This window comes from Marmota monax, unplaced genomic scaffold (assembly GCF_021218885.2).
Source record: "Marmota monax isolate L192 unplaced genomic scaffold, Marmota_monax_Labrador192_F-V1.1 WCK01_AAM20220418_F8-fsc00070, whole genome shotgun sequence".
NCBI classification, from domain to species: Eukaryota; Metazoa; Chordata; class Mammalia; order Rodentia; family Sciuridae; genus Marmota; species Marmota monax.
The window spans coordinates 7137764-7159271 of record NW_026692116.1 but is presented as its reverse complement, the minus strand read 5'-3'; the positions used below and the strand labels follow the sequence as shown (position 1 = coordinate 7159271).

Genomic DNA, 21508 nt, shown 5'->3' with positions numbered 1-21508 from the left:
TTAAAATTGAGTATACTAGTAATAAAATACATGAATGCTTCAAGTTTCTGGAAAATTCTGAACTGTTACAATCCCAGAGATAAAAATAAAAAAGCAAAAAAAGTTGGAAAAAAAAATTTTACGGTGAACCCGACAAAAATATAGCAAAACACCTGATTATTACACACATATTATGTACTATAATTTGTCAATGCATTAACCAGAAATAAAAAGGAATAATAAAATTGGTTGGTTATGATTACAAAAATTTCATAGGAGCACAAAATTTAATTGCAAAGAGATGATAGAAAAATATGAATAAAAAGCATAAAATGGACAGCTAAAGCAGCAACAAAGTTTAGACATAGCAATGGAGGTGGTGAGCAGGAAACAGCAAGACATAATAGAGAAAATTGCTAGCCCCAAGAATATTTTTAAAGACTGTGCTAAAGGTATTGGGAATGGCTTCTGAAGGCATACTATTGCACAGCTAAATCTGTATTTATTGCAAAATATCTCAGAGAGAGAGAGATGATCAGTTATTACTCTATGAAGCTTAGCCATTTCAACTATAAGATGGTGCTATCCAATTGGAGTAGTGTTAAGTGAAAAGAAAAAACTTTATTTGCTAAAATGACCCAAGGGCATCTTATTACACCACATAATATAATAAATGAATCAGAGCTTAAGAGTATTAATTTGTAGTCATTTTAAAAAGTCAATTCACATGGGAATTCCTTTCCTGTTAGGCTGAATTTGATGTTTAATACAACAAAACAAAAAAATCTCACACACAGACCCCCAAAATGATTTTGATTATTAACTATTTACCTATCAACTTGTACATAACAGTGGTTTCAATTTATGTGTACTAACAGCAGGCCTCTTACTTATTTTCAACAGTTTAATTCATTGAACACTGGAACCCCAGGGACCTGTGTCACTATAAATATGTCGGTAAATATTCATTTGACCTCTCTAGAACCATTTGCTTAAAACAGATAACTAGATATCTGGAGTCCTTTTTTCTTAGTGTTAACAATACATATCTTTAAGTAACTTAAGATTACCAGTGAAATATAACAATTTTTGGTGTTGGGGGCAGGGGAACTTACACTGCAAGAAGCAGTGCCAAGAAGTTTGAAAGAAACTTATGCATCCAAATACACCCCCTGCCAATCTTGTTCTAATGTAGACAGAGATTGAGTTTCTAATAAGCCCCCAGATGATACTAATTGCTCCTTTTTGAATAGTAAGGTTCTAAGATTTGAAGAACATATTAGAAAACTAGACTAGTCCATTATTTTATTAGCATAGACTATGGCCAAGAATAAAACATTATGGAGAAAAAAATGCCACAAAGTTTCATGATAAATGTCTGGAAAAAATACTACCGAAGACAAGTGAATGGAGGGAATCAGAATGCTGTTGGTAACTAAAGCTGAGTGATAGGGGTAAGTTATATTCTTCTGTTTTTTGGTGTAATTGAAAGCTCTCATAAAAAAAAATAAATATCTTTGATGCCAAAATCCTACACAACACTAACACCAGGTTAAGGGGATGACAACAGAGATGCCAAATGCTCTTTCTGTCCAATGACATGGGAGAGACAAAGAAAGGAAAGGACTGAAGGCAAAAAGTTGCAAGAAGTTGTGGGGGGTGGGGTGAGGGTAGAGGTGGGGGTGATGTAAAGTCAGAAAAGGTATGGTTGTCTGTAAGGAACTTACACGTAACTCCAGCTTTTAAAATACTACCTCCTTATTTACTTCATACATCTTTAAAAGAACCCTGAGACTCAATATTTATTGAAAAGGATTTTAAAACCTCCTTAAAAAAATCAGTTACATCATGAGGTTTGATGAGGAGATTATCAGTTACCTACACATCTTAACCTTAACAAAGATAATAAAATACTTAACAGCATAAGTATTAAAGTATTTGCAGTATTTTTGTTAACTAGACAGATGAAAAATTTAGACTATAGAGTATAGGATGAATTTCCCCTTGAAAAGCAACCACTGAACAGAAAAACACTAAATTCAAGGTAATTACCTCCAAGGTAAGAATGAGGTAGGGATCAAGATCAGAAAAAAAGTGAATATGGAATTTTGATTCAATCTGAAATGTTTGTGTCATATATAAATATTACCTTTAAATATGGAAAATGTTAGGTAGTGAAATAGGTATATAGGTGGTTATGAGTTTTTAAAAAATTTTCTATACATGTGAAGACTTCATTTTGTCCTTTGAGTAACTGATACTATTAACTATGAAATTTGTACTAGCGAAATCTTAAACTGAAAATAATAATTTAAGGGGAATGTATTCAGAATAATAAACAACTATAAAGTTAAGATTTTGATGACTAGTGAATATATTCTAAAATTGTTTAAAATTTTCCTGAATTCTTGCCAATAATCTAGAAAATATTTAGCTAAAATTGAAACCTATGTATATTCAATTTCACCAAATATATCTATACACTCCTTCAACTGAATGAAAGGAACATGTTTTCAGATTTTAGCTTTTTAATATAAAGTAGCCAGAAATGCTTGCTTGAAGTCCTCAGCTACACAAGAAAAAAAAAATTTTCTTCCTAAGTTTTTCAAATTTCAGAAATTTTAAAGGCTTAGACATATAAAATTCCATTTTTATTCGGAGTCTATAATTAAATAAAAATCCACATTTTATTATTTAACTAACAAACATTTTAAACAGAAAAATAAGGCTAAATCCAAGGATGCTCTCTTCATTTGGCCTTGGAATGCACTACAAAACTGTACTCTGCATCTTTTTGCTTTACCAGAGTAAAATTTAAATAATTTAAAAACATTTAGTAAATATTTCTTTATAACAAGAAGAGATATACTAGGATATTTTTTGTGGATAACTAGCTTACCTTTGGGCAAATCTGCCAGGCCAGGAACTTTGACATAACTTTTTCATTTAAAATAGCATCCCTGCACTTATCCTATTTGGACCTCACAACAGAGCAGAGTTTATTGTCTCCCTTTTACAAATAAAGAAACTGAGGCTTAGAAAAGTGACTTGTCCTCTCCCTATAAACTACATGACACAACTAGAATTATACCAACAAATTAAGTTAATTACCATAACTTTTATTAACTATAAATTTTTAAGCTAAAATGCCTCAAGTATTAGTATCATTCCTAGGGCAACTTATAGGATGGTCTGGTTCCTGATAAAGCAAGAGTTTTCCATTCTTCACCAGTTTTCAAATGCTAAAACAGGCTAAATATAAACTATAAACTATATAACTCTATTCCTTAAGCAGATGCTTTGAAACACTTCTAAAAGCTCTATTAAAAAAGCAGCTTGATACTAAGAATACTTCAAAATTAGCTAGTTCACATAAGGACTGAGCAGTCATAACAACAAAGCATATACCTAACATTATATAATTCAGTATATGCCAAGGTTTGGGGTAATATAATTTAATGTACTAAACTGAAAGTATTCTAGAATGTTGAAACTCCCACTTCACTGATGTGGGGCTTTGAAACTAAGATTGGATGTGAGCATAAGAGACTGTAAAACCTGACAGGTCCAGAGGTGGGAGAAACTTTGTTTTCCTATCAACCCTTAACAAGGAGACACTGAGAACTCTTCCTAGCCCAGCAAATAAATAAAGTTGAGGACTTTATTTCTTCAATTCTATCCATAAGGAACTAACTGAAAAGGGGATAAAATCTACTTTCAGGTATCATAACCACAATACTGAGAAAAACTCCACTTAAGTTTTAAATATTATTCATTAATTGTATATGGTATTGGTTTTTGATAGAGTTCAGACATATTTGATATTGCTAGATTGTATTTTAAGAAAAAGGGAGATCACCTAGCTTCCAAATCACCCACAAATTGTTGACTCTAATATAAACAAAACTATTTTTACTTACTATATTCTTTGTTGGGGGGTGACTTGAATTTTTGTATTTAGTATATTTGCTCCTTCATTTTTTTTATCATTCTAATGTATAAAATTTGCATGATTTTCAGATATTTTATAAGAATAAACCTAATAAAAATGTATAATTCTAAAATTATTTGACACCGATATACCTGTTTATAAAGTGACCAAAAATGTTTTGAGTAATATAAATAGCACCCTAATTGCAGCTGAATAAAAAGTGAAAGTAGTAACTAACACCTGCACTTGTTCAATGTAAATTACACATTTTTAAATACCTGAATGTATCTTTCTTCTCACATACAGTGAAAGCAGATAACATGCTACTCTTTGTCAAGTACTCTTTGTTAAAAATTACAAGCTATTCTAAGATTAGTTAGAAATCTTTAGCAGACATAGAAGATGAAAGATGAAACTGCAGCGAGAGAGCATGGCAAATCCAAAAGATCTATTTAGTGCATAAATCTACTGGAAAAACAACAACAACAACAACAAAAGAGATAGAAAGAATTAACAAGCTACAATAGAAGTTATGTCTTTAAAGCAGTAGATTATAATCAGGGTGGGAAATGTTTAATATGTGTCCTCCTGAAAAGTATTTACCATCTTTTACATGGAAAAAAAAAAAAAAAAAAAAAAACAGCTGGTATATTTTCACAGCATCTAGATTTATTTATGGTTTAAAGCCATAGAATTGTAATATTATTACTCCTTTCCCACCCTGGCAGAGAATAAACATGAATTCAGAAGCACAGTGGAGTGAAAACAAAGAAGAAAAGAGAGAAAAGGCAGCAGAGAAAGACAGAAAAGGTGAATACAGAGCTACAGAAGTGTTTATTGAGCATGCTACAGAGGTAAGCAGAGTACACACAAAATGAAATTAAACAACCATCAAACCTCCCAACTTTGTTAGAAAATTAATTTTTAATTGTGCCGCTTTCAAACTATACTGAATTTTACATTTCTAAAGATGTAAAAACTCAACTAATAGAAAATATACATGACCATTCTGTCTACATTGATAACAGAATCTATGAATCTTGAAACTAAGTACATCAATTTCAAAAAGTATTGGTCATTTAACAGAATCAACAATTCAGATTGACAAGAACTGTTCAAATTAATTTGACCTGTAGATTCTGAGCCATGTTTTTATTAAAGTCAGATCTATTCCTAAATACAAAATATTTTGAAGATTTATTAAAACTCAATATTACAATGCAAGGTAAATTAAGACTAAAGGCACATAAACTTTGGTCCCACCTGGTTGTCAGTTTTAAAAAACTGCCACAAAATTAATCTTCCTGCAAATTTTCGCAGTACACTTTCTTTGTCTTTGAAAAATACATGCACCAGTTCCTGAACTAGCTAGACCAGTCTGCACATGCTCAGAAATCCACAACCATATTCCAAATCTTAATTACAAACTAAGGATGGCAATATATATTTAAATGCACGTAAGTCATGTCAACTTCAAAAACATCTACGAAAAATATTCAGCCACAAACAAGACATTACTTAGTGCTGACATTTATATGATACGTCCCACAAGAGTGTGTACAAAAAGGTTAAGATTCCACAATGCTTTCCACATAGGGCTCAAACTTACAGAAATCACTTTGTTGTCTTAAGAAATTAATACTCTGCATCTTGTTAATTTTAACTAATGCCTACATTCATAACTGAATCTAGACCAGAATTGTGATAAAAAAGGCCAATGTTTTTTTTTAAAAAGCAATAAAGCCTAAAGTAGTAAAAACTAAAAATGCTGCTTTATTCATTCAATATCAAGAATCTTATTTGATTAAATAGAAAGAAATGTGATAAGCCAATAATTCAAAATAAGTTCCAAGCAGGAGAAACAAAAACTTAACCTTTTTACACACCCCTGCCTAAACATATTTTAATTCCCATATAACAATGTGCCCTAGACAACCAATTCCTTTTTTCTAGTAAATGCACAATAGCAACACTAGTTTTCCTTTTTAAGGCACGTATGTCAACTAAGTTGAAAAAATAAAGCAAAATTAAACTAAAATTTTAAACAGACAATAAAAATGGCTTCCTATAGAACAGATGAAATACAGCAGTTAATAACTCTGCCTTTACATATGCCATTTCATTTTATAACCAAGGAATGATAACAGCATGAAAAAAAAGAAAAAATGAAAAAAAAAATCAAACTCTGGTCCCCACTTTTCTGAACAGTCAATAGGTGATGACACTGAACAATGTGATTCACCCCCAATCTTCATCTCCCCTTTAAATTGTTGACTTGGAGAAAGACACTCTCAGATGATGGTTTTCACCAAGGTTATAATTATGAAGATCAATCAAGGCCTGAATAGCTTCTTCCACCGTTGCCATCTGAAGAAGAGCCATTTTGTGATCTCTTCTGAAACGAAATTATGAAATTAGATGCCTCATAAAAAGTCAGAATACTTAAATTCTGCCCATTTCAGATAAAAATTTCTAAAAGCAGACTAAAAACTACTTGAAAAAAATTTTTACTTCTATCAAGTCACTAATTTAAAAACAAGGAAGCTTGCTTACTGAAAAAACTTAAATGCCTTCACAGTGCCCCCAGTGTTAGCAAACAGTGTTCGCAGATCCTCTTCTGCTACTGAAGGACTAGGAAAAGTAAATGGGGGAAAAAAGTATTAAAAACATTAATAATAAATTCGATGTTTTATTAAAACAATATGTACATCCTTAATAAACGCTGGCTTAAATACTTACGGGATATTAGATAGGTGAAGGGTTGCAGAAGGAGGAAATATATTCTGAAAATTTTTCGATCCAGGTTTCTTAAAACGATGCAATGGGGAATTACCAAAATCTTTTGTTAGCCCTTGATCATCAAGTCCCTCTCGAGGTAGTTGTACAGTCTGATGTTTAGAGAGAGTAACACGAATAATTTTTCCATACATTTTCTGTCCATTAAGATGATTCATGGCTAAAAAAAAAAAAGTATTCCTATTAAAAAAACAATTTCAAAGTTCAAAATGAAAACAATTCTAAATTTAAAATAATTTACAACTATTTTCTTATTGTTTTAAAATAAACATGTATTTACCATAGCTACCAGTGATTAAGACAAATTCCATTTTAATCTCTACTAGACAAGACACGTGGCAAAAAAAAAAAAAAAAGTTTCTCTCATAGAACAAATATCAAGATTATAAATATTTATCTTTCTCAAGAATCCTGCTGATGCTTGCTAGGAGTAGTGGTGTAGCCTATAATCTCAGAAACTCAGGATGCTTAGGAGGATTATGAGTTCAAGGCTAGTCTTGGCAACTTAGTAAGGCTCTACCTCCAAAAAACAAAACAAATCAAAACAAAAAAAAAAAACCAAACAAACCCCAAAATGCAAAAAATAAAACCACCACCACCAAAGAAACAAACTAACAAAAAGAACCGAGGATATATCACAGTGTCACTGGGTTCAATACCCACTACCCACCAACATCTTGATGATAAATTACATTTTTAGTCTCCCAAGAAAGAAATTTAGTAGCCATTCTTAACTTTTTGTTCCTTCTGCTATCCTAATTACTAAATCCTTTACTAAGGTCTTTCCCCCCACCCCTTTGGTACCAGAGACCACTGAGACAGGGTCTTGCTTAGTTTCTTAGGGCCTTGTTAAGTTGCTGAGGTTAGCTCTGAGCTTGCAATCCTCCTGCCTCAGCTGCCTGAGCCACTAAGATTACAGGCATGTGCCACCATGCCCAGCTACTATGATATTCTTTCTCCTATTATCTCTCAAATTCATGTTCTATCCACTTTCTACTTTATACTGCCATTTAAACTTCATCTCCAATTGCTTTCCTGTTGAACATCTCTCTACTTTTCTCCAATTCATTCTATACACAAGGCAGCTAAATGACCTTCACAAATTACAAATGTGATCCCAGCATTATCAGCTTAAAACCCTTAGGAACAAAATATAAACTCATCCTTTAACACAGCCTGTATCTTTCCCTGTCTGACCCTTATATCTTCTAGCCTCTATGAATAGGTAGTTTTTTAATCTATGCAATTCTAATAACTATAGTGGTACTGGGAATAAAGTAGTAAGAAACCATCACAATCATCATGGAACTTGTGTTATACCTTAATATTACACTCCTTGTACTTTATGCTATAAATACCGAAAATATATATCCTGACACTAAGTGCTAGTTTTTCCTCACCTTTATTCTTGTATACATGCTGTTTTATTTTGTAACAATTTCCTATACTTTTTACTATTCCTCTTAGTCTACTCATTCTTCAAACTCACTTTTCCAAAAAGGGTTTTCCTTCATCCTTCAAAAAGATCCAGAAATTCACTAGATATTCCTTAGGTAATAGATAGTACCTTGTACCTTTTTTAAAGATCATCATAATTTACTGCAATTACATATATTTTCCTCCTTCAGACTGCAAGATACACAAAGACAGGACTCTGTCTTACCCTAGCACACAGAAGTATGCGAACACAGAATATTATATTGTTAGGGGTAAGGTAGGTGCGAATGGTGGGAACGTGAGGTTAAAGAGATTAATTTTATAAAATGGGTCCACTGCATTGACCCCCACAAGCTTTATTTTCAAAGACGCAATTTACTTGCAGCCCTGTCTGCCTTAAGTGGATAGGCTACACCCCATTCCTTAGCAAACTACCTATTATCTGCAGAAGAAATGCAGGCCTGAAATAATGTTGATAAGAGGAACCCACATTACTCTGACAGGGGAGACTTTTGTGACCCTTTTCACAGATTAGATCCAGAAACTCAGGAGATAATTCTTAATCATAAAATCTCTAAGAACTTATGATGAACATTCTACTTGGAAACTGGTCAGCATGGACCAAGATGACCTAGAGTTATCATGGCAGTGGGGACCCGAAAAGCTAATGTCATCCTGTTGCCAGTCAAAACGTCAGCAGGTGGGACCCTGTAGAAACTTCACTGTGATCCCCAATAAACTGGAAGACAGAAGAAGACCCACTTTCTCCCTTGATAGGGTCCTCCCCGCTTCCCTTTTCCTATCCCTTCAATAAACTCATGACTATTACTCTGAGCAACAGGTCTAAAATCTTCCTAACTTGATCGCAAGAACTGGGGTTTAAAGGGGGATCATCTTTATGCTGCCTCAGTCTCCCAGAAGACCTCAACTCTATAACAATATGACTACTTCTTAACATAGTTGTTGGGTTATTTTTAAAAGAAATGAATTGGTCTGATATTTTAAAAAAGTTATATATATTTTTTTTAAATTCAAATTAAAGGTCTGACTATAACCACACTGTATGAATAGCAGAGACAAAGGCAATGAACAAGAGTAGGAAAATGAGATCAGAATCTCTACTCTTTCTGTTTTTAACAATGGGAATCTTATAAAGTCTACTTGCAAAAAATATGGCATAAATAGATAAAGTAACGTGTTTCAGAGAATGGCATTTTTTTTCCCCTCTCTGGTAAGTACCTGGGATTAGGCAGTCAACCACTGAGCCACATCCCCAGCCCCATTTTGTATTTTATTTAGGGACAGGTCTTGAGTTGCTTAGCACGTGGCTTTGAACTCACAATCCTCCTGCCTCAGCCTCCCAAGCCACTGGGATTACAGGTGTGTGCCACTGCACCTGGCTGAGAATGGCATTATTGACTGAATATAGTTTTTTACCTTTTCCTTACAAGTCTGAAGAAGATGTTAGGGAATAATGAAAATTTAACACAAATTCATAAATAATAGGAGTTTACATAGAGCTTATTAAGAGTTCTCCCTTTATAATTCAAAATAAAATATGTATTGCTGCTCTCATTTTGTTGTTGTTGTTTATAGACACTTGTCTATTTTATTAGTCTTTTCAAAGACAATTTATGGTTTTGCTTTGCTGTCATCTGTACTACTAATTTCTAGTCTTTAATTTCTCACTTCCTTGGCACACCCTATTTTTTTGTTTGGAATTTGAGTGTGTTTTACAGGCACTGATGATATAAGCACATATTTTTATTGTCATTTACCTCAAGAAAGTAAAATTTATCCTAGCAGCAATGAGAATAAGAAATTATTTATCAATACTTATAGTCCAAAAATTATAAGTCAAAACTTTACTGTCAATATCTGGTAACATTGGGGATAAATGATTTACATATGTAAGTACTAAATGGACTAAAATGTGGCCCCCATTCCCAGTCAATGCATATGTGGAAGCCCTAATTTCTAATGACAATCTATAAAGGCAGGACCTTTAAGGAAGTTATGAAGGTTAAATGAGGTCATCATGGTGGGGCCCTAATTCAATAGGACTGGTATCCTCACAAGAGAAGTTGAACTCTCATTATGCTTACACAATGAAAAGTCCATGTAAGAACACAGGCAGAGAGCTACAAGCCAAGAGAGAGTCTTCAAAATCCAAATCTGCTAGCACCTTGAGATCTGAAACTTTAGTATTTAAAATTCATGAGGAAATAAATTTTGTTTAAGCTACAAAGCACACTATTTTGTTCTGTAGCCTAAGCAGACCAATGTAAGTATGATAAAAATTAAAATCTACACATTAAAAAAAAAAAAAAAGCGCTGGGGATATAGCTTAGTTGATAGAGTGCTTGCCTTGCAAGCATAAGGCCCTGGGTTCAATTCCCAAGAGCAGCAGCAGCACCACCACCACCACCAACAACAACAACAACAACAACAAATTCAGAAGTTACTTCTTTAAATTTTCCCTCAAATGATTCGGCATTCTTTATATAAGTGAATTTAATGCCACCCAAACCTCAAACAGTAATTTTAAAAACATGAAATATTTGAGAATGATATGTTGATTATGAAGCACTGTCAAATGCTACTTTCAAGTGTATATTTAAAAAATGGTAATAATCACCCTCACCAGAATACAGAAGTATACACAAACTGAGGAGGGGGAAACAATACACTAAACATCTATGACATAAACAGCTCTTTTTTATCTTTCCTTTAAGACAGATATTGTGATTTTAAAACTGGAGAGCCAGATGGATAATTTCATATCTTATATGAAATACCAAAACCACCGCCAAGAAACACTAAGTTCAAACTTAACTGTTTGAAATTCAAACTTTTCTGATTTTAATGGCTGAAATTGGTCAAGTGTATCATATTCACCCCCAAGTGTCACACAAATATAACAGCAAAAACACACTATTCCTTACTTCCAAAATAGTAAATTTCAAAAATTAACAATGTGAACACAACCAGTCTGAGGCAGCAATGTCCCTGAAACTCAATAAATCCAATTATAAACTAAAAACTTGGTAAAATTTATAGTCAATCACATTTTGAATATATAGTTGTATTTCAGATTTATGTGATTTGATTTGTGTGTGAAGTCCAAAAAAATATAATTTAAAATAAATTATTATCTAAGCAATGATGTACATGTAATTTGACTAAAGTACAATTTAATATTCTCAAAGACACAGGTTTAATATTCCCATTGACAGAGGTTTTTCATTTTGTAAGAACTTGGTAACCCTGAAAGACACATTCCAGGTGACCTTTTCCATTTCTAAGTTTAGCCAAATACAGCTTCTAATACACAGAATAGCCAGAAATAAAAACTACTAAGAATCATCATCAATATAAAAGTTGCAATTCTTGGGCTGGGGATATAGCTCAGTGGTAGAATAGTTGTCTACAATGTGCAAGGGTCTGGGTTCAATCCCCATCTAGCACCACATAAAGAGAGTAGAAGAGTGTTAAATAATTCTTGCAATTTTGGAGCTAAAATATTTTCCCAATATAACTGCTTGAGAAATGATAGGAGGAAAACAGAAAAATACCAATATACTCATCATGTACAAATAATCACATTAAAATATGAAAATTAAAATGACATTTTGAGCCTTGGCCATTAAAAAACAAACAAACAACAACAATAACAACAACAACAACAATTTCTTACTGATGTAAAGGCATTTAATTTTACTCTGATTTGTAAAATTAAATGTTTTAATTTGGAATTGAAAACATATAAACATGTAGTTTAATCTTACCAAGTTGTGATTGGTTTCCATCAGCCATCTGTATTAGAGCACTGTCTTTCTTATTGTACAAAATCTTCACGCGCTGCACATCTCCATAAACACCTTTTTTGGAGCCACAGAGAGGTAATCCAAAAATGGAATTAATTTTACGTGCAAGGCAGCTAACAACTAATCTTTCTGACATATCAATGAAACATTCAGACATCAACATGATCACTCATTCAATCTCATCATTCTCACAAATGAATAAAGAAGATCAAGATTTTGAACAGTGAATTTTGAAAAGAATAATTTTTGATAAACCCTCAAAGCTATGTGAATGATATTAAATTAAAGACCATGCAAAATAAATCAGCATGCATTAAAACAAATTTTGTGTCTATGGAGAGTTTTAAATAGCAAAGAAAAATAGCAAAAGATTTACTATTCAACTTTAAGCCAAAGTGCTAGCTACAAATAAGAATTAAGGTGAAACAAAAATCAAATCAATAATAAAAGTATAGTGCTAACAATAACATACCGAAGAGGGTAAACAGACTTTGGGGCGTAACCATCTTTAGAAGGAGAGAAGAGCAAGCAGCGTAAGACAAGAAGAGAGAAGAGTCGAGGAAGAGCGGAGATGAACAGATCATCCATAACGAAGGGTGGTTCCCGCAGAATGGTGAGGTGGTCATGGATCATGGTTCAAGGCGGTTAATTGGGGCAAGTTGGTCCGAGGAACATTTGTTCAAGCACAGAAGCATGAACATAGGGAATGGAGACAGGGAATGAAGACAAGGACAAGGAAAATAAAGGATAAGACAGGGAAGGGAATGGGCATTTGGGAAAAGACAAGGAAAGGGAAGGTGAACACACAGGGAAAAGGATGAAATGGGGAAGGGAAACAGCAATGCAGAAGAAAAAAATAAGGAATTGGGGAACAAAAAAAAAATAAAATATAGGTCAGTACATAGGAAATGCAGGAATTTGGTCAGAAAATGGTTGGTTTATGTACTGTACAAGAAAAACTGAGTAAAATGTAGTCATCCAAGACAAATATGGGTAAAGTACATCTATATCAAAGAGTAAATTACAGCATTTCATCTCAACATAGGGAAGGAGAGCATGCATAGGAATTTTAAACTTTGAACTTTAACTGCATAAGCATGGCTGGTTATGAAATGCAGGCAAAAGTCTTAAAATAAAAACAAAGGTACTCTGATTCAAACATTTTAGCATGCAGAACTGTGAATGATAACAGTATTAAATGATAAAATAAGCTTAATGTTCATATTAACAGAGGCCAATTAAAAATGAAAAAGTATTCAAATTAGACATCATAAACTGATAACACTTAGCTTCCCACATTTCATACCAGCTCTCATAGCAATCAAAATAAAATATACCAGACATAAAATGTACAACTACAGAAAATAACAGCAATTTTATTTAACAAGAAAGGGGTGGGGGATAAAAGTTGAAAATATTTTTAGAAGACAATGACTAATAACTGCAAAGAAAAAATTACTAAGAAAGACTGGAAGAGTGCCTCGTCAAGATCTTTGGAAGAACCTTCAAAGAAAAATGTATTAGAGTAGTTCACATAAAATAAGATTTAAAAAAAATGCAATGACACATAAGCATGAAATGAACAAGCAAATAATTAGAAAAGGCAAAGAGCAAAACTGTTTTACAGTTAAATTTGCAAATTAGATCATATTTGCATTTGAGAACAACAAAAAGATAAAAAGCCAAACTACGGTACTTCACCATATTTTTCTTAGGAAAAATAGGTAGTTAGGTTAAAAATATATACATATATAAAGAGATATGACTGTCTAAGGAAATAAGTATTACCTAAACAAATACATAGATTTTATTCAGAAATAGAAACACAGAAAATATTTTGGCTAATGAATGTACATAAAAAGAAAGGCAAGTGCAAAATGAAATAAACATGAAAAACTTTCACAAATGAAATGGAGTTAAAGAATAAACATTAGAAAATTATTTTACTAACCTCTTCATTTAAATTGCTAACCAACAGGACTGTATTGCCACCAGCTGAGACTCCAGGCATACCCACTCGGCCAGCAGCAGCTGCAGCAGCTGCTGCAGCAGCATTTGGAATAGCCAAAGGACTCAGAGCTCCTGGAACAGCTGCAACAGGAAGCCCTAATTTTAAAATAAAGCATATTTTACGAAACACACACAAGTCGTTTACAAAAACCAATTTAAGCACGATGGCTGCATGGCTTATGGCAGCTGACCGTTCCAAAAGGTTCCTGAAAGTTAATTTTCATGTTTAGCAAAATGGTGTGGTGATATGTAGTAAAGTAACTGATTTCAACATCCTCATTAATTATTAGAACTAGGGTACATACCTGTATTGTTAAAAAAATTAAATATATAACATTCCACCATCCTATGGAAAAGCAAACAAAGTATGAGGAATGTATTTTCAAGTCGGAGACTTGAAAAATTCACTTCCCTGGTTTATAGTGAGAAGTATAAAAAATACCGTTCTCAATATAACACCTATCCTTTTTCTACAGAGCTACTGCCTTCATAAACTCACACCTGAAATCAGTTTCTGCCTACAACACAAATGCAGTAAGTTCTTCAGTTCCAAAAGACAATGTTACCCTAAGCATTTAATTCATCCAAATGACTTAAAAGACAATCTTAGCAAACTTGTCTTCATTTCACACTCAAGTAGTTATAATAAATATAAGTTTCTCAAACAAGGCTCTCCCAGTAGAGAGAACAAATTTCATTCTATTATAGACTTTGCTTCCAACCTAATTTCTATGGTCCTAGTTCCTAATTTCTATGGTCCTAGTTTCCCATCTGTTGTCTTTTTTAAAAGTCATCCCTTTTGACTTTTTAAGAATTCCCTTAAGCACTCTTTGAAGAATACTTTCATCCTTAAATTCTTACATATCAAATTTACAAAAAAATTTATTATTATTATTTTTTACCTCCCCATGATAAAGGGACATTCCAAATGATGTTGACCTCATGACATACCTGGGTGGAACTGGCCCTTAGCACGGTCGTTCCATTAGTTCACCTTTTATTCCTTCTTCTCTTTCCAGACTTCTGTGCATTTCATAAGGATCTGCTGTTACCTTTAGTTTGGAGATCTTATTCAAGTTTTACATCATTTTACAGAAACTAGTATGACCTTTCACTGGCAGTGTGAAGAGTTCTTTGAGATTCACAATTCTTACTTAAGTTTCTGACAAAAATTTTTCCCTCTTGTTATCTCTCAATTCCACCTTTATCCCTCCTAAGTACTCTGTAAGTGGAAAGATGTTTCTCAATTTATACTCTTGCTCTAGATGAATATATTTTACAGTTTTTGCCCACAGCATTTTTAGAACTCCCTTTCCTTCTTGTTTTCTTCTTTTGACTCTCCTTTCTGTTTTGAAAATTTTCCAATATATAAGTGAAGAGAGACTAGAATGAATCCCTATGTACCATCTCCCAAGTTTAATAATTATCACTTCAGGGACGATCTTGTTTCACCTACTCACCTATTTTATTTTTAAAGTAAATCCCAGAGATATGAATCTTATTTTAAAATAGAAAATTCACATTTTTATATTAAAAGTAAAGTCAAGATTTGGATGGTGGGAAAAAATAAATAAAAACAGAAAATTCTCATGATTAATATTTACTAATGCACATCAGTCTTCAGTGCTTTTCTGGATCCATGAGTGAGGATCCTTTTAACCAACTACTGTATTATATTACTAAATTCTCCATATTAAATACTATAGTTATTATTAAATTTCACAAGCAGTTTCCACTTAATAATGAATATTTTCATTTTTTGCCAAGATACATACATATAAAGATACACTTCTAATTCTTAAGTAAACACTCACACTTAGTAATCTTTTTCTTGCATTCTTTTGGAAAGGGACCTCTCCACGCTTTTTTTTAAACACTATTTTGGTACTTCAGACAGCTCTGGCCAAATGCACACAGTATTCAACTTAAGTTGACAACACAATTATTTAATAGTAGTGGAAATTCCAGATGTAGTCATTATATTGTCAAATCATTTCTTTGTTTTCCTGCCTTTAATTGGCTCTTAGTAGGAAAAAAAAAACAGTAACTTAAAATTCAGTTAAATTCTATGGTCTTTATGAGATCCAAAGTTGATAGCAAAAAAAATCAAAAAACAAAACCACCAACTGCAATACATGGCATGCAAAAAAAAAAAAAAAAAGTTCAGTATCAAATCTCAAATTCTCTCTGCTTCACATGTGTGAGGCAAGTGCTCAACCTATAACCACTTTCCTACGATAAAAACAAAAAATCTATTTCATTTTGGACAGACATGACATGATTCACAGGGTCCACTAACCCAGAAAAACTTAACTGAAGAATTAGACAGATGGGTACCCAGATTAAAATAACTTCTGAATTCCTAGAATTTTCTTGACTCATACTATTTCCTATTTATTTAAAATACTCTATCTCCTGTTTATTTACTGGAATTGTTTTGAACTTTGTATCCCACAGTGAAGAAGTTTTGAAACTTTTCTTTGTCAGAAGCCCTTCTACACTTTCAAAAATTACTGAGGATCACAAAGAGCTTTTGTTTATTGGGGTTATATCTAGTGACACCTATCATAATAGAAATTAAAAATTAAAACCAAGAACTTCTTTTTAAAGATCACACATCCTATTGACCTTCCGGGTAATACAGAATATTCCACCATGAGCAAGAAAATAAAAGTGAAAAATGCCAGATACATTTTGTACTATGAAAATAGTTTTGACTTAGTGGACCCTATGAGAAGGCATCAGGGACTTCCAAGGATCTCTAGATAACATTTTGCAAATATTGGTATACTTGGCATGGTGCTTTGTATAAAAGAATTCCTAAAAAAAAATACAAACAAATTTTAAAAATGAATTTAACTCACTTCAAAGAAAAGAAAATGCTGTAATATATGACATTTTTAAAAATGTTAAGGTACATACTTAAATTATACATTACTGGCACTTGCAAAATTTATAGTTCTAAGTCCTTGTTGACTTTTCAAAAAAAATCACAAATACATATTACATACAAAATTCTATAAAAATTCAATCATCTAAATATATAATTTTTGTGAAAAACTGATACATTTCTATCATGTCAATCAAATTAAATAATCTAATTAGAGATTATTTAATTTACCAATAAATTCAAATATGGTAGAAAACTTGCTAAAAAACACTTAATATTTAAAAAATAATTTCTTAAAATGTGTTTTTGTCTTGCGATGTGGGTTGTTATAATGGAGATAACTTGGTGGTACAGTATTATTTAGAATATCAAGTCTTAACATGACAAAATTATTATTGGGATAAAAAAATTAATAATTAAAATGAATTTAACATGGCAAGTAGGAACCCCCCCTTTTTAGTATGGAAGACATAAAAGATTAAAAAAAACAAAAACATTCTTGCCAAAAGGAAAAAAAAATGCTGAAAAGCTGTATTCTAACAAATGATAATGTTCTTTAGCAAAAAGACTGGCAACTATCCAATAAAGAAAAGCTGAGACTCAACAGATGCAATTTACTTCCCTCTAATAAGGAGGTAATAAAAATCTTAACCAAAAAGTGGAATTAAGCTGGGACACTCCCACTGTTGTTACAAACACTAATTCATAGTCCCCCACTTTTTTCTTTATTACCTTTCTTGCCCACCATGATACTATGTAAGGTGATCTGTTACATCAAAGGATCTTTCTATATTTCAAACAGTCTGTACTAGAGTGTTCTTTAAGAGACAAGGGGCAGTTACCATCTGCTTTTTCCCCCCAGCATCTGCTCTTAATGCCAGTAATACGTTTTTTTTCCTTATTATTTCCTTCTCTGAGCTGGTAACTTAGAAGAAAACATACACTACCTTTATAAAGTTTTAAATCACTAGGGTAGTTTAAAATTTTACTGGACTTTTAAAGCCTCTGAGGATAAGTAATATACTCTTCTCTGAAAAATTATTGTTAATCAGATAAATAAAACACATTATACTTAATCTAAATTATGTTTGTTGCAATGAAAATATAAAAACCAACTAGTATGTAATCCCAGCAACTCAGTCCAAGGCCAACATGGTCAATTTAGTGAGTCCTTGTCTCAAAATTTTTTTTAAAAAGTGCTGGGAATCATTCAGTGGTAGAGGACTCCTGAATTTAATCCCCAGTACTGGGGGTGGGGGATATAAAAACCTACAAAATACTTCATGATGTTCTATTCTTATTATAATAAATTCTGCAAAGAATTCTGCACTGTATTTTTCATGTAAATGTGAACTTCTAAGTATAACAATAATTTTACCATTTCACTTTGTCAAAGCTGTATAAAACATCATACACGTACACACACAGAGACTGGCTCCCAATATAGTATTTTTTGTTATAAAAATCATAATTGCAATGATTTGCATTTGTAGCTAAGTATTAATCCATTTTCTGTTACTATAATCAAGTACCTGAAACTAGGTACTTACATTTTTTAAGTTCAGTTTTGGAAGTTGAAAGTCACATACCAGGCAAGCTCCATCTGTCTGGCCTCTGGTTATAGCTCCCCTGGCCGTGTTATAACATGGTGTAATTGAAAGCTCTCATAAAAAAAAATAAATATCTTTGATGCCAAAATCCTACACAACACTAACACCAGGTTAAGGGGATGACAACAGAGATGCCAAATGCTCTTTCTGTCCAATGACATGGGAGAGACAAAGAAAGGAAAGGACTGAAGGCAAAAAGTTGCAAGAAGTTGTGGGGGGTGGGGTGAGGGTAGAGGTGGGGGTGATGTAAAGTCAGAAAAGGTATGGTTGTCTGTAAGGAACTTACACGTAACTCCAGCTTTTAAAATACTACCTCCTTATTTACTTCATACATCTTTAAAAGAACCCTGAGACTCAATATTTATTGAAAAGGATTTTAAAACCTCCTTAAAAAAATCAGTTACATCATGAGGTTTGATGAGGAGATTATCAGTTACCTACACATCTTAACCTTAACAAAGATAATAAAATACTTAACAGCATAAGTATTAAAGTATTTGCAGTATTTTTGTTAACTAGACAGATGAAAAATTTAGACTATAGAGTATAGGATGAATTTCCCCTTGAAAAGCAACCACTGAACAGAAAAACACTAAATTCAAGGTAATTACCTCCAAGGTAAGAATGAGGTAGGGATCAAGATCAGAAAAAAAGTGAATATGGAATTTTGATTCAATCTGAAATGTTTGTGTCATATATAAATATTACCTTTAAATATGGAAAATGTTAGGTAGTGAAATAGGTATATAGGTGGTTATGAGTTTTTAAAAAATTTTCTATACATGTGAAGACTTCATTTTGTCCTTTGAGTAACTGATACTATTAACTATGAAATTTGTACTAGCGAAATCTTAAACTGAAAATAATAATTTAAGGGGAATGTATTCAGAATAATAAACAACTATAAAGTTAAGATTTTGATGACTAGTGAATATATTCTAAAATTGTTTAAAATTTTCCTGAATTCTTGCCAATAATCTAGAAAATATTTAGCTAAAATTGAAACCTATGTATATTCAATTTCACCAAATATATCTATACACTCCTTCAACTGAATGAAAGGAACATGTTTTCAGATTTTAGCTTTTTAATATAAAGTAGCCAGAAATGCTTGCTTGAAGTCCTCAGCTACACAAGAAAAAAAAAATTTTCTTCCTAAGTTTTTCAAATTTCAGAAATTTTAAAGGCTTAGACATATAAAATTCCATTTTTATTCGGAGTCTATAATTAAATAAAAATCCACATTTTATTATTTAACTAACAAACATTTTAAACAGAAAAATAAGGCTAAATCCAAGGATGCTCTCTTCATTTGGCCTTGGAATGCACTACAAAACTGTACTCTGCATCTTTTTGCTTTACCAGAGTAAAATTTAAATAATTTAAAAACATTTAGTAAATATTTCTTTATAACAAGAAGAGATATACTAGGATATTTTTTGTGGATAACTAGCTTACCTTTGGGCAAATCTGCCAGGCCAGGAACTTTGACATAACTTTTTCATTTAAAATAGCATCCCTGCACTTATCCTATTTGGACCTCACAACAGAGCAGAGTTTATTGTCTCCCTTTTACAAATAAAGAAACTGAGGCTTAGAAAAGTGACTTGTCCTCTCCCTATAAACTACATGACACAACTAGAATTATACCAACAAATTAAGTTAATTACCATAACTTTTATTAACTATAAATTTTTAAGCTAAAATGCCTCAAGTATTAGTATCATTCCTAGGGCAACTTATAGGATGGTCTGGTTCCTGATAAAGCAAGAGTTTTCCATTCTTCACCAGTTTTCAAATGCTAAAACAGGCTAAATATAAACTATAAACTATATAACTCTATTCCTTAAGCAGATGCTTTGAAACACTTCTAAAAGCTCTATTAAAAAAGCAGCTTGATACTAAGAATACTTCAAAATTAGCTAGTTCACATAAGGACTGAGCAGTCATAACAACAAAGCATATACCTAACATTATATAATTCAGTATATGCCAAGGTTTGGGGTAATATAATTTAATGTACTAAACTGAAAGTATTCTAGAATGTTGAAACTCCCACTTCACTGATGTGGGGCTTTGAAACTAAGATTGGATGTGAGCATAAGAGACTGTAAAACCTGACAGGTCCAGAGGTGGGAGAAACTTTGTTTTCCTATCAACCCTTAACAAGGAGACACTGAGAACTCTTCCTAGCCCAGCAAATAAATAAAGTTGAGGACTTTATTTCTTCAATTCTATCCATAAGGAACTAACTGAAAAGGGGATAAAATCTACTTTCAGGTATCATAACCACAATACTGAGAAAAACTCCACTTAAGTTTTAAATATTATTCATTAATTGTATATGGTATTGGTTTTTGATAGAGTTCAGACATATTTGATAGTGCTAGATTGTATTTTAAGAAAAAGGGAGATCACCTAGCTTCCAAATCACCCACAAATTGTTGACTCTAATATAAACAAAACTATTTTTACTTACTATATTCTTTGTTGGGGGGTGACTTGAATTTTTGTATTTAGTATATTTGCTCCTTCATTTTTTTTATCATTCTAATGTATAAAATTTGCATGATTTTCAGATATTTTATAAGAATAAACCTAATAAAAATGTATAATTCTAAAATTATTTGACACCGATATACCTGTTTATAAAGTGACCAAAAATGTTTTGAGTAATATAAATAGCACCCTAATTGCAGCTGAATAAAAAGTGAAAGTAGTAACTAACACCTGCACTTGTTCAATGTAAATTACACATTTTTAAATACCTGAATGTATCTTTCTTCTCACATACAGTGAAAGCAGATAACATGCTACTCTTTGTCAAGTACTCTTTGTTAAAAATTACAAGCTATTCTAAGATTAGTTAGAAATCTTTAGCAGACATAGAAGATGAAAGATGAAACTGCAGCGAGAGAGCATGGCAAATCCAAAAGATCTATTTAGTGCATAAATCTACTGGAAAAACAACAACAACAACAACAAAAGAGATAGAAAGAATTAACAAGCTACAATAGAAGTTATGTCT

At 32.2% G+C, this 21508-nt stretch overlaps 1 protein-coding gene across 1 annotated transcript; it reads right to left on the bottom strand.

Annotated features, from left to right (window-relative positions):
* Positions 1-4815: 4815 nt before the first annotated feature.
* LOC124105182 (polypyrimidine tract-binding protein 2) lies at positions 4816-14197 on the bottom strand (the record flags this gene model as incomplete). The annotated part of the gene is made up of 6 exons (XM_046462328.2): positions 4816-6305; positions 6464-6541; positions 6650-6866; positions 11932-12024; positions 12443-12476; positions 13922-14197. Coding segments are annotated over 6 exons (831 nt in total), but the record flags the coding sequence as incomplete, so codon positions are not given.
* Positions 14198-21508: the final 7311 nt, after the last annotated feature.